The sequence below is a fragment of the Polypterus senegalus genome, chromosome 10, assembly GCF_016835505.1.
Source record: "Polypterus senegalus isolate Bchr_013 chromosome 10, ASM1683550v1, whole genome shotgun sequence".
NCBI classification, from domain to species: Eukaryota; Metazoa; Chordata; class Cladistia; order Polypteriformes; family Polypteridae; genus Polypterus; species Polypterus senegalus.
The window spans coordinates 18,325,392-18,339,295 of NC_053163.1; the positions used below are offsets into that span (position 1 = coordinate 18,325,392).

General features: G+C 39.6%; 1 protein-coding gene across 2 annotated transcripts; it reads left to right on the forward strand.

Annotated features, from left to right (window-relative positions):
* The first annotated feature begins 1,747 nt into the window (after positions 1–1,747).
* On the forward strand, positions 1,748–10,401 carry LOC120536833 (zinc finger protein 883-like). 2 transcript variants are annotated; one of them, XM_039765348.1, is made up of 3 exons: positions 1,748–2,247; positions 3,868–4,027; positions 8,017–10,401. In XM_039765348.1, exon 3 carries the CDS (start codon positions 8,124–8,126, stop codon positions 10,137–10,139), a length of 2,016 nt encoding a protein of 671 aa, XP_039621282.1. In that variant the 5' UTR covers positions 1,748–2,247; positions 3,868–4,027; positions 8,017–8,123; the 3' UTR covers positions 10,140–10,401. The 2 variants fall into 2 exon arrangements, with proteins under 2 accessions (XP_039621282.1, XP_039621281.1); XM_039765347.1 differs by lacking the exon at positions 3,868–4,027 and having other exon boundaries at positions 1,750–2,247.
* The last annotated feature ends 3,503 nt before the right edge of the window (positions 10,402–13,904 follow it).

The following is a 13,904-nucleotide window of genomic DNA, read 5'->3' on the forward strand; positions in this document are numbered from 1 at the left end:
GGCAAACAAATGTTGTGTTGGACATCAAATTAAATTATACTCGTATTGTGTGTCTGGTCAATTTGTTGCAATTCAAAAAAACTGCTATATATGGAGTTAACGTATGCAACATTTTTAAAACGCACTGTTATTATTTACTTATTTCTATTCAAATAGGGTTTAGTGCTGTCGTGTAGCTCTGCACATCTCTATTCATAGGTTCAAATTTAGCCAGATTGTCGCTTTATTTTGTAGGGTTCTGTTACCGAGTTGCACACAGCCAACTCTTTTATGCTTAGCTGTGCGATCGAGCCTTGCAAATACATGCAGGCTGACAGAGTATAACGGACATGCGCAGACTGCAAAATCCTTAACAGCAACCCAGTTAAGAATTACTCAAATGCCAATAACTCAATTCCTCTAATTGGAACAAGGGTTTACATGATATTTTAGAAATCAGGTTTCTGTGAATAATCAGGTTATTGAAGCTCACGTAAACTTGCTAGCAGAGAAGAACTGGGCCTGACGCACAGTGTTCTCGGTGACTCTCAGTGTCTGTTTTTGGAGTAACGCATTAAAAGTAACGCGTTATGTAGTAAATGTAGTTTGCAAATTACCGAGTAACTTAATTCAATACTCATTTTACTGAAGTAAAAATGCTAAGTTAAAAGTGCTAATGTCAAAAAAGCGCGTAGTGTGCAATTAAGCGAACAGAACAGAACAAATGTTATAATTATGTAATTATTCATGCAGGTGCTGAGTGGTAAATTTAATCGCACAGCCGGACAGAAAAGATTGGACTGTGTGCAATCCTGTAACATAAGAATATAAATAAACTGTTCGTTTAGTTTTAATCGAGCTATTTGCTATTGATATGCTGAAACAGTATGAACGGGAGACGCGCTCGAGACGTGAATATTCTGTGGTTCAGATTGGGAATGAAAAAAACGAATGGGTTTTATTTGCTTTAGAGCATTAAGGTATGGAGCAAGAAGGTTCATATCTGGACTTGGGATATAATCAGTTCCTTAAGTGGAAACAAATAAATGCCATTTCTGTTTTTGTTGGTTTCTTGATCCTTGGTCCTCCTCGATTTGCATTTAAAATTTTACACGATTTCTTGATCAAGAGGGGGCTTTGCCTCCTTGGAGTATTCCAGTGACATTCATACATTAGATCGAGGGCAGGTATGGTGGTGAGGTCTTGGATATTAAAATTGGTAAATTAAAAAATTAAAACAAAGAGGTGTTGGGGGTTTGAGCGGGATATGATAACCATTTACTGTTTTTATGCTGAGGCGAAAAAAATAGAATAAAGTCAGCCTGCCATACCTACTTAAAGCACTGGATTTAATAACAGTTGCTGGTCAGTGAAATGTCCAGTTTCTCGTACAAAAAAAAAAGAAAAAGTAACGCAAATGTAGAGTAACTATGTAATTACTTTTTGTAAGCAAGGAGTAATGTAGCTAAGTTGCTTTTAAAAGTAACGTTTCCTAGTGGCGGCATTTCGCCAATTCCATTTTCCATTGATGATTTAATTGAGCATAGATGCTATGTTATGTCTAGTTTTCCAATGATTTGTTGCGCCAGCTGCTTGCTTTGAACAGTGCTTATTTATTTTCATTTTCTTAACACGACACAACTTTTCGTTGTCTACTCGCTAACTTTCTACAGCGTTCACCGGTCAATCCCTCTGTTTTCTGCATGTCACACAACACGGCATAGCAGCATCTAAAAATTGTGTTTAATGTATAGATGCACACATATTTTTTTTTAATCTGTTTTCAGAAAGTAATTTGTGGCTGACGTTGTTGAGGTCTGATGATTCTTCTGGGTCTGGAATCCTTCCATAACCGCCACCCCGCGTGAGAGTCCGCTGGTGGCCAATCAATCAGATCCTTAAGTTCATCGAGATACCCAAATAGAGGTCTTTTATTTTGACACGACAGGCTAGCTATGAGACCGGAAATAGTTTTTGCTCTTTCCTCTATACTAGAAATACTATTTTCGCACTTTTACACCGAACACCTAGTATAGTCTGTTTGCGCTTCGATGTGTGCCAATCAGGAAAGCCAATAAAAAAAGAAGAAAAAAAAAAAAGAAAGAAAAAGAAAAAGCAGAATCCGGTTCTGATAGATCACAGTGAAGTAAACACGGACAGCATTTGAATTAATTGAGATTCTGTCGCACTGGGACTTCGGGGTAATCTGACAAGAAGAAGAAGAAGAAGGAAAACCTGAGAGCACCATGTCAATGAATCAAAGAGCAGGTGAGTTCAATTTCGCAATGCGCGATCGCGCCGAACACTGGGGACTCGCAGGGATGGCAAAAGGGGCGCAAATAGAGCTCCGAGAGAAAACTACTAAGGGCAAGGGTCGTTCTGCAGGAAAATATGCAACTAAATAAAAACTTTCTTAACTGAAAAGTGAAAAAAAGCACGTTTAGTTGTACTTGTGGTAGTCCAATAATATTAGTGGCTTTTGTGTTGGCTATGCGGCGGCTTTGGCATTTCTTTAGTACAAAGAGGTGCAGGTTTGACTGATTGGTCTGTCTAAGGCTACTTACTAACTATTAAAATACAATAGTTTGAAAGATTGTATAGGCGAACGAATATTGTAGGACAGTGCATAGTGATTAACTAAATTTGGCAGATTTTCCTAATGCAACAATCTGATTTAATGTTCGCGAAAATATAACGTAGAAATTTTAAAATATGGGCCACAGGCATCCATCCATCTATCTATCATATGTGTGTCATGTCATTTTCACGGGGATACTGCAGTATAATCCCGCAAGGCAGGGCACCATTCCATCGTAAGGCGAACCCAACACACAAACCAGACACACACTACGACCAATTCAGCCTGTGGAAGGGAACCGGAGAACTCGGAGGAAACTCATGCAGACAATAGGAAGAACATGCGATCTCCATTTAGGGACGTCCCAGGACACAAACCCCGGCCTCCTTACAGCGATGCAGCAGCGCTACCACTGTGATACCGTAACCCCCTATGTGTACAATTTTAAATGTCAGTTGAATGTATAAATAGCTACTCTGTACATTGTTAGGTTTTCCTTATTATCTCATCAGACAAATTTTATTTGATACTGCTTCTGAGTTTAAGGTCCCAATAGTGGATAACTGTGGTAAAGTGCATTGCACATCTTGTTTTAAGTTATTCTTGAAACTCTGTTTAGCCTTACTCATATGTCAATGATAAAAATAAAACATATTAAACATTTACGGGCAATGTTTATTTTTTTTTTTAACTTTAAAAACTATAGAACAAGCGACATGTACAAAAAAGTGAAAAAAGAGGAAATGTGTGTCTAACAGTAACATTAACTAAGAATACAACCAAGAGAAAAGTTCCAAAGTCTTTTAAACACAATAAGTGTAGGTTTGGACGTTGCTATGAAAAGCTAAATTATTGCCATAGAATCCCTGAATAAAAATGTTACTTACAGTGCTCGTAATGCTTAATATCTATGCATTCTGACTGGCAAATATTGTGTCAAAGTATCATTATTTTATTGCAGTGGCTTGAAGAATGTGCCTTTTGTTTCAAAAGGGAATAAAGGTTACTAATGAGCAAAACTGTAAATGTGTTACAGCTATGAATTCATTTTAATTAAGTGTTCTGAAGTCATCTCAAGGCTCTGTGTGTGTGTCCGTGCGTGTCTGTGACATTTCTCTGGCAGAGGATCCTGGCGCACGCATGTTGCTGCCGCCCCGCCCTGTTAACATCACTAAGAGCCTTGAGCAAGTTAAAGGCGCTATACTGTATAAATTACATTTATTATTATTATTATTATTATTATTATTATACACACACATAGGTATATTTATGCTATATGAAAATTATCTATCTATCTATATAATTTTCAGTAGATCGATTGGAGAGCAGGAAGTGAACTCTTAATTCCAGTCTTGCCACTCTGACCAACACAAAGACCGCCAGAGTTTTTATAGACCAGATGAAGACTGAGAGCAGTAATAAATCATTCAGTGGACTGTGGAAAGTCACTAGGAAAATTAGAGACTTAAGGTACAAATCTTATGATACCTTTTGGGTGAGGCTTAAATAAATCCTTTGTTCTGCAATAGCACTATGTATGAGTTTACATATGTATGAAAATGGTTATAGATAAAGTTATAGAAAAATACAAAAAAAAAAAAAAGAATTTTCCTCCACAGACCCCCCTGGCAATAACATTACGTAAAGACTCATTGACTAAGGTTTCATAAAGTCCATTTTTAGAAGCTGTAATTTAGAAAAAAGAAAAGAAAAGAAACTGCAGTTAAAAAAAAACCAAACCAAAACAAAACAAAGCAAAACTATGGGTCTTTCTGATTGATTTATAAAGCAACTGGCAAACATGAAAGAAGAAAATATCATTATTTTTTCTAAGTTTTTCCGTGGAACGATATTGATTAAGACAAAACTTGATAAAACCGACCTATTAATAAAATATATATAGTACCAAACATCACAGTTCCAACAGTTATTAGTTCGACAGCAAACACCTTTGATTGCCCATGTTGTACTGTGACGTGGGGTATTTGCTTTGCTACAGTAATATGTAGATCAACATATAAATTGTTATACATTGTATACGTATATGTGATGTTGAAATTCTGTGCCAGCTATGCTACTTAAAAGTAACAAAATGATGCAAAACAATACATAATCAACATATCTACAGTATATAGTAATCAGGACACTTTGCAAGTAAACAAGATGAATACATCTGAAATGAAAATGTATTGATAAACTGTTATAGAAAGATAAAATGTGTTGGATTTACTATGTGTGGCTGAAAAAAGGTCAGCCGTCCTGATATTATAGGACAACAGTAACAGTACTCTACACGATAACGTACTTTACTTGAGCATTCCTAGTTTTCCTCCTCTTTCTCTGTATGTTTAGCATTTGTTTGCTCAGAGGTTGATGCACTTGCTGCTTTCTGAGCAGCTCTTCTTTTCTGCACTCTAGCAGCCTGCTTCTTCTCGTCTTTCTTTTGCATCTTTTTGCCTCAAAACCGATTAAGTCAGTGTTTGTGTTGCAATTACTTAGTACGTTTTCCTTAATTTTTCACTTAAGCTGGGACTTAAGTCCTCAATCTGCCTCATTAATGATTTGAGATATGAAGAGGTAGGGGAAGTGATGGTGAAGGTGGTGGGGAATGAGAAGTGTGCATGCACAGCTGCTCTGCTGGCCACTGCTGAGAATTGTTTTTTTTTACAAATGAAATAGAATAAAAATAAAAAGAGGAATAACCTTGGAGGTCAATCATCACCCTGAAAGCAGACAGTAGAGGTCATGTAGTATATGGGTACCAAATTTCAGGTCATTAAGTCAAACGGTTTGCGAGCTACAAGGGATTTAAAACCCTGGACAGACAAATGAACAGCCATGGTAACGTATTGTAGAAGAAGACAATTGAAGAAGTGCACAAAGTGTGATGAACACAACAGTGGAGCCATTACAACAGATAAATGTTCTGCCACTTAATATGTAAGGTGCCGTGTAAAATAAAGATTTTAGTTTTATACTTTATATTTAATCTCTTTTACTTTAGGTCAACTGCTGTTGTGAATTCCTGCACTTGTGTTTGTTGTAGCCTTAGTAAAGTAGTCTGGAATTGAATAAAGAACATTATAAAAATATATGGGTAGCATGATACCATTAACATGTTTTATCTCTTAGGATGCAGATTGATTTGTAAGTCTGAAAGCCTTCTGTGCAGAATCTGAATGTTCTCCCTGTACATATGTGGGTTCCCATTGAGTATCCATCAACCCGCTATATCCTAACTACAGGGCCAATCCCAGCCCACACAGGATGCAAGGCAGGAAACAAACCCAGGGCAGGGCGCCAGCCCACTGCAGGGCAAGCACACACACACCCACACACCAAGTACACACTTGGGTCAATTTAGAATTATCAATGCACCTAACCTGCATGTCTTTGGACTGTGGGAGGAAACCCACGCAGACACGGGGAGAACATGCAAACTCCACGCAGGGAGGACCCGGGAAGCGAACCTGGGTCTCCTAACTGCGAGGAAGCAGCGCTACCACTGCGCCACCAAGCCGCCTCCCATTGAGTACCTATTATTTATTCCTCACTTTTCAAATAAATCTACTGTGATTAAAATTTAGTACTAGGGTTTTGTAATATGTTAGCCATTACAGATGTAGTGAGCAGTTAAACAAAATGACACCTTTTACTGGCTGGCTAACTATCCATCCATCCATCCATCTATTATCCAACCCGCTATATCCTAACTACATGGTCACAGGGGTCTGCTGGAACGAATCCCAGCCAACACAGGGCGCAAGGCAGGATACTAACCCCGGGCAGGGTGCCAGCCCACTGCAGGGCACACACACACACACCAAGCACACACTAGGGACAATTTAGAATCACCAATGCACCTCACCTGCATGTCCTTGGACTGTGGGAGGAAGCCGGAGCACCCGGAGGAAACCCACGCAGATACGGGGAGAAAATGCAAACTTCATGGTTAATTATATAGATTAAAATATGCAATCATCTTGCCTGAAGAAGGGACCTGAGTTGCCTCGAAAGCTTGGATATTGTAATTGGAACATTACAACACTCTAGACGAGAACAGGCCATTCAGCCCAACAAAACTTGCCAGTCCTATCCACTTATTTCTTCCAAAAAAATATCAAGTTGAGTTTTGAAAGTCCCTAAAGTCTTGCTGTCTACCACACTACTTGGCACCTTATTCCTAGTGTCTATTGTTCTTTGTGTAAAGAAAAACTTCCTAATGTTTGTGCGAAATTTTCCCTTAACAAGTTTCCAACTATGTCCCCGGGTTCTTGATGAGCTCCTTTTAAAATAACAGTCTCGATCCACTGGACTAATTCCCTTCATAATTTTAAACACTTAATCATGTTGTAGCAACTGCAAGATACACGCACGCGATTCCTACACTTCACAACCCAAAGGGAAGTGGACGATAATAGAAGGTTAAAGTAGCATTACCATATTCGGTCCTCGGCCCCTCTTGTCCCCTATGCACGTCCTTATATAACTAGCAAAAAAAATCTCACGCAAAGGAAAGTGGGAATGAAAAATATATTAACATTTACGTGCCCGGTGCCTGAGTGCTCATTAGTGAATCCCTTTCCCAGACGCCCTCCCCAGTGCCCAAATCCGAAACCCCGGTTCGACGTAGACAATAAACAAAAGAAAATAATAATAATATTAAAAGAAATGTTCTCCGAAAATGCCAAAAAAGAAAAATGTACTTAATCCACATATAAGGAAAAATAAATCCTGCAGTTCAGTTCCTTCCGTAGTGCAGGAGGAAAACACAACAGTCCTCCGGTGGAAACGGCTTCTCTGCGGACTATCACGAAGAAATGCAAATTCAGATATCTGACTCACCAGATGGGAGCACCCGGAGAACACCAACCTGGCCTCTTCTCGGGGATTCGTCACCGGATTATTTCTTCGGGGTGGCCACCCACAAATAGCAGACGTCCCTGGGTGAAGAAAGATCCTGAATGATCCTTTAAGCGTGGATAGTCTCTCCTTGCCTTCAGCCTTTTCCTTCCTTCTTTTTTCCTTTTCCTCCTCCCTTGATCCGCCATTCCCCTTAAATAGAAAAAAATTCCCACCGAAACATCCTTGCCCCACTCGGTTGTTATGACAACCTCACGCCAGCAACAGGCAGCTGGAATATTTACCGGGCGGGGTCCTCCCAGACTGGAACATCACCAAAGGTGCCTGAAGGGCTATTTACAAGCACCCTTCCAGCCAACATAATAAAGTGACAGACAGTCCAGGAAGCCAACCTGACTGTCAAGTTATGTAGCCTTGCTACAATATCATGTCAATCATGTAATCTTTCTAGTTACCAAATTAAAGGAGTCATTTTACTTGACTTTTCACTGCTTGCAATTTGTCTAAGAATAACACGTGACAGCTTCCAAGGGGTTGACTTCTTATTCTAGGCAACATACGTCTTACATGATAACTTCTTTTTACTTTTCTTACAGAACTTCCTGAAGCCTGTTACCACCCTGCTGATGGAGTAACTCACTTGGGCTCACAGGTCACGGAGGTGGGCACTCTGGACACGCAGAACACTGCAGATGCTGCTTCTATGAAATCAAGAAGGACCTCTAAACAAATTAAACAAGAGGATTTTGAAGTGGACCTTCTTGGTGCCATGCCAGATGGCCTGGAGCAGATCTTTATTAACAGTACAACAGAGCATTTAATCATAGTTAAAGAGGAGATCTCAGAAGTGGAGCTTTCTTCCACAATCAAAAGAGAGACACATAGTGTAGACTGTGCCGCTAAAGCTACATTCAAAGTTCATACACCTAAAGATACCCAACTGGGGACTTTACAGAGAATGTCATCTTCTGTCAAGCATGAGAGCAGGACTGGAGGAGAGAAAACAGATGAGAAGGAATTAAGAGAGAATTATATTCAGAATGAGAGTACAGAAAGCCAACAGGTGGTTTCTGGTGCTCTCCTAATCAAAGATGAAAACTCAAAGAGCATCAGGATTTCATGTCACAGTGAAAACCTCCAGTATTTACAAACACAGGGAATGCCTTTCCAATGTATGGAAACTGGACTTGCAGTCAATGAGGACTATAAGGGAATTCACACAGGTGACAAAGTGACACAACAGACTCTTAGTGGAGAGACTTTCACCAGAGTGACAAACCCTAATGCCCATCAGGCACTTCCCATTGGGGAGATAACGTATTGGTGTACCGAACGTGGTAAGATGTTTAGTCTCCCTCCTACCCTTAATCTCCATAAAACAATTCATACACAGGAGAAATCATTCCAATGTACTGAATGTGGAAAAACCTTCAGCTGTGCTGCACAGTTTAAAGTACACCAGAGAATCCACACAGGAGAAAAACCGTACAATTGTAGTGAATGTGGAAAGTCTTTCAGACAGAGAGCACACCTGAGGCAACACCTGAGAATTCACACGGGAGAAAAGCCTTTCCAGTGTCTTGAGTGTGGAAAGACCTTCAGCAGGACGACAAGATTTAAAGAGCACCAGAGACAACACACAAATGAAAGCCCCTACCGTTGTACTGAATGTGGAAAAACGTTCTGCTTTGCTGAAACTCTTAAACGTCATCAGAGAATTCACACTGGAGAAAAAGCATTTCCATGTGACCAATGTGGGAAGACTTTTAACAGTAAAGCAGAATACAAAATACACCAGCACGTTCACACGGGTGAAAAACCTTTCCAGTGTACTGAATGTGGAAAGGGTTTCATCAGGGCAAACAGCTTGAAGGAGCACAGGAGAATTCACACAGGAGAGAAGCCATACCAGTGTCCTCAGTGTGGGAAGACTTTCAACAGGGCTACCAGCTTTAAAGAGCACCTGAAAATTCACACGGGAGAGAGAGTGTTTATATGTAATGATTGTGGAAAGACTCTGAAAAGTGCTTCGGGCTTTCGAGAACATCAAAGAATCCACACTGGGGAGAAGCCTTATCAGTGTAGTGAATGTGGAAAATCGTTCATATATTGCAAACAGTTTAAGAACCACAAGAGAATCCACACAGGAGAAAAACCATTTGTATGTCATGAATGCGGGAGAGCTTTCCGGCGTGCCGAACAAGTTAAAATGCACCAGAGGATTCACACGGGGGAAAAACCATTCCAGTGTGTTACGTGTGGAAAGACCTTCAGCAGCGCAACATTGCTTAAGGTGCATGAGGGTAACCACACCAGGGAGAAGCCGTACCACTGCCTTACATGCGGAAAGGCCTTCAACCGAATTCCACTACTGCAACGACACCAGAGAACTCATACAGGAGAAAAACCGTATCAGTGCGACGAGTGTGGGAAGAGTTTCACCCAGGGAACGAGTCTTAAAAGTCATAAGATGATCCACACGGGAGAAAGACCGTTTCAGTGCAATGAATGTGGGAAAACGTACAACCGGAGTATCAGTCTGCAGTACCATCAGAAAGTTCACACGGGAGAGAAGCCATACCCGTGTACTGAATGTGGGGAGGCGTTCACATGGAGCAGTTGTCTTAAGAGACACCAGAAAATTCACACAGGTCTTGAAGAGAAGAATATGCTTGAAGGACATCTGGCATTTGGAAACGATTCTGAAGTGCATGCTTAGAAATGTCATATTTCGGGATCTTCAGCACTTTAAGATCATGATGGTGTTTTTGGGATTTTTACATTGTTTATTACAGAGATTCATTTGTACTTATTATTCTCGTTCTTTTTTGTGTTTTTTGTCTCTAAGAATGTCTTCCTGTTGTGGGGCTGCTATTTTTGACGCATGGTCTACACCTCTTATTTATGGGAGAGGTGCTGCTTCTGATCTTTAAATTAAAGTAAAGAATGACTCTTGTTAGAGAAATAAAGTAGTAAAGGAATAATGCTATAGTCCCGTGGTTTGATTTTGACTTCAACACATGATATCCGATATGGTGTTCCACAAGGCTCTATCCTGGGTCCGCTATTATTCTCAATCTACATGCTTCCGTTAGGTCAGATTATCTCAGGGCACAACGTGAGCTACCACAGCTATGCTGATGACACACAGCTGTACTTATCAATAGCTCCTGATGACCCTGATTCTATTGATTCACTAACAGAATGTCTGACTTGTATCTCAGAATGGATGAATAGTAATTTTCTCAAGTTAAATAAAGAGAAAACTGAAATCTTAGTGATCAGCAATAATGGATACAATGAGGCTATTAGAAATAAACTGGATACATTAGGATTAAAAGTCAAGATGGAGGTAAAAAGCTTAGGGGTGATTGTTGACTGTAATCTGAATTTTAAATCACATATTAATCAGATTATTAGGACAGCATTTTTTCACTTAAGAAACATAAGTAAAGTTAGACCTCTTATATCACTGAAAGATGTTGATAAATTAGTTCACGCGTTTGTTTTCAGTCGACTAGATTACTGTAACGCACTCCTCTCAGGACTACCCAAGAAAGACATAAATCGTTTGCAACGAGTGCAGAATGCAGCTGCTAGAATCCTAACTAGGAAAAGAAAATCCGAACACATTTCTCCAGTTTTAATGTCACTACACTGGTTACCTGTGTCATTCAGAATTGACTTTAAAATTCTGCTTATGGTTTATAAAGCCTTAAATAATCTCTCCCCATCTTATATATCGGAATGTCTGACACTTTATATTCCAAATCGTAAACTCAGATCCTCAAATGAGTGTCTCCTTAGAATTCCAAGAACAAAACTTAAAAGAAGTGGTGAGGTGGCCTTCTGCTGTTATGCACCCAAAATCTGGAATAGCCTGCCAATAGGAATCCGCCAGGCTGATACAGTAGAGCACTTTAAAAAAACTGCTGAAAACACATTACTTTCACATGGCCTTTCTATAACTTCAGTTTAACTTAACTTAATCCTGATACTCTGTATGTTCAATTTCCTCATAATAACTATTCATGGTGGCTCTAAAATCCGTACTGACCCCTACTCTCTTTTTCTGTTTCTTTTTCCGGTTTCTTTGTGGTGGTGGCCTGCGCCAACTCAAAGCTTCATGATGCTCCAACAATGATGGATGGATTAAAAGGCAGAAGTCTACGTGACCATCATCATTAAGCCCTTCTGTGAGAAACCTAAATCCAAAGAGGACTGTTTCATTTATGTTAGGTAGAATGCCCAGAGGGGACTGGGCGGTCTCATGGTCTGGAATCCCTACAGATTTTATTTTTCTCCAGCCGTCTGAAGTGTTTTTGTTTTTTCTGTCCCCCCTGGCCATTGAACCTTACTCTTATTCGATGTTAATGTTGATTTATTTTGTTTTATAATTGTGTCTTTCATTTTTCTATTCTTTAATATGTAAAGCACTTTGAGCTGTTTGTATGAAAATGTGCTATATAAATAAATGTTGTTGTTGAGTTTTGTGTTACCCAGTTAAGGAAGCTTGTTCAGTTGAGATCCCTCTGCCCATCTCTTGCTTTTTAATTCTGGTTTAGTGATTCATTTGTTTAGATAGCTTGGCTTGGAAATAATAGTGTTCACAACAAGCAGCAAAAACAGGATAATTCAAATGGTAAAATGGAGCAGTAAAATAATAAGTCCCCACAATTAAATCAAATAGATGTTCTTAATAAGCAAGTTTCAACAGAACTCATCTGCTAAGTTCACAATTATATCTGTTGCCATCGAGTCACAGGTTCAGTGTTTAAGAATAAAAAGAAACTAGTTGAAATGCCCCTTCATTCCAACTGTTGTTACTCTTCTAAATATGTTTTACCATAACAAACATCTACAGGCATAAATCATGTCTGTTCAATCATTAGTCAAGTCTTAATATTGGTTTATTTTGCATATGTAATATGTAAGATCTGATGGTATGCCATTATTGTAATGTTCACTACTTGTAAATGTCCTGCATATACACTACTAGCTGTCCCCCACCGATCTGCCCGCATAGTAGTGAAACAGGACAAACTTTACAAATCAGTAAACAAACAGGTATTGCTAGCTAAGCGGAGGCAAGGTACCCTCCCTAAAAACACAGAGGCGGACCGACTCGAACGGAGACTGGGGCATAAGTGAGGAGTGCCCTGCCCAGTTTCCCCTTCCCCTTGGCCCGCAGCCTCTGTCTCGTATAAACACGAATATAAAGGGCGGTCTATAGATCTAATTATGCAATTTTCATTACGCTATAACTTATTAAGTTTATTAATACCCAAAAAATCCCGGACGATCGACAAGTGTGCGAACTGATGACATGAGGAATCATCTTTGCACCGAACTGGAATCGTCCCCGCATAAATCAAAGTCATCCAGATGATCTGGATCTGCATAATTAGATCTGGACCACCATGTATTGCTCCTGGAAGCGAACTATGATTCTTAGCGCGAGGAGAGAAGTCGCAAAATCAACATGAATTTTCAAGCAATTAATAGAAAAAAACCCTGGTTTAAATCCATTAAGTAGTTCTCTTGCTCGCTAGTTAAGCGGAGGTAAGGTACATGCCCAGAGGCTGGCGCGTCCCGCTGTCCCCTCGGCCCGCAACATCTCTTTCAGATTCCCGCAAAAAATCGGTACCACAAGCAAATTTAATGCGATGAGAGAAGCCCTAGAATCAACCGGAATGTTCAAGCATATTATAGAAAAAAACCTGATCTAAATCCGTTATGTAATTCTCACGTGAAAAACAAACAGACAGCCGTTGGATGTTATATACTGTACACAGAGACATGGCCAAAAGTTTTGGGATGCCTGACTATTACACCTATATGAGCTTGTTGGATATACCATTCCAAAATTGTCATGTTAATATGGGATTGTCTCCCCCACGCTCTTCTGGGAAGGGTTGAAGTTTGCCTATTCAGACAAAAGAGCATTTGTGAGGCCAGGTACTCATTTTGGAGAAGAAGACCTGACTCGCAGTCACTGTGCCAATTCATCCCAAAGGTGGTCAGTACACTATTTAAACTACTGTTCTTTAATGGCTTGTGTGGTTCCTCATATACGACATTGCTTGACAGTGCACCGTTTCATTCTGAGAAAGGTTATTTGCATATGAAGTTGGTTCATTGTGCTTAGAAAAACTTTCTAATATGAAGAAGAAACCTGGAATATTTAATGTCTACTATAGGTGATGCCACATCCACGTGAAGGTTTCAGAAATGTTTTTTTTTTTTTTTATTATTATTATTTATTTAGATCTGAAACTGGCTCCATACAGTAAATAACCATGTATGGACTGATTTGTGAAATACCAATAGGTTCCTGATTTTAAAGGGAAAAAAGCTAGAGGCCGTGCCGCTCGGGGCGGAGCGTTGCTTCTTTGCCGCCCTCCAACATAACCTATTTAAATAGAAAATTAAAATACAGAAAAAATAAGATACATTTTGCATAGATTTATTCATATATAGAGAA

Bases quoted from the DNA above. Each gene is read 5' to 3' on its own strand.
- LOC120536833 (XM_039765347.1), top strand. From the start codon at position 2,226: ATGTCAATGAATCAAAGAGCAG. The intron at 2,248-8,016 runs GTGAGTTCAATT...CTTTTCTTACAG, and splicing joins GTCAATGAATCAAAGAGCAG to AACTTCCTGAAGCCTGTTAC.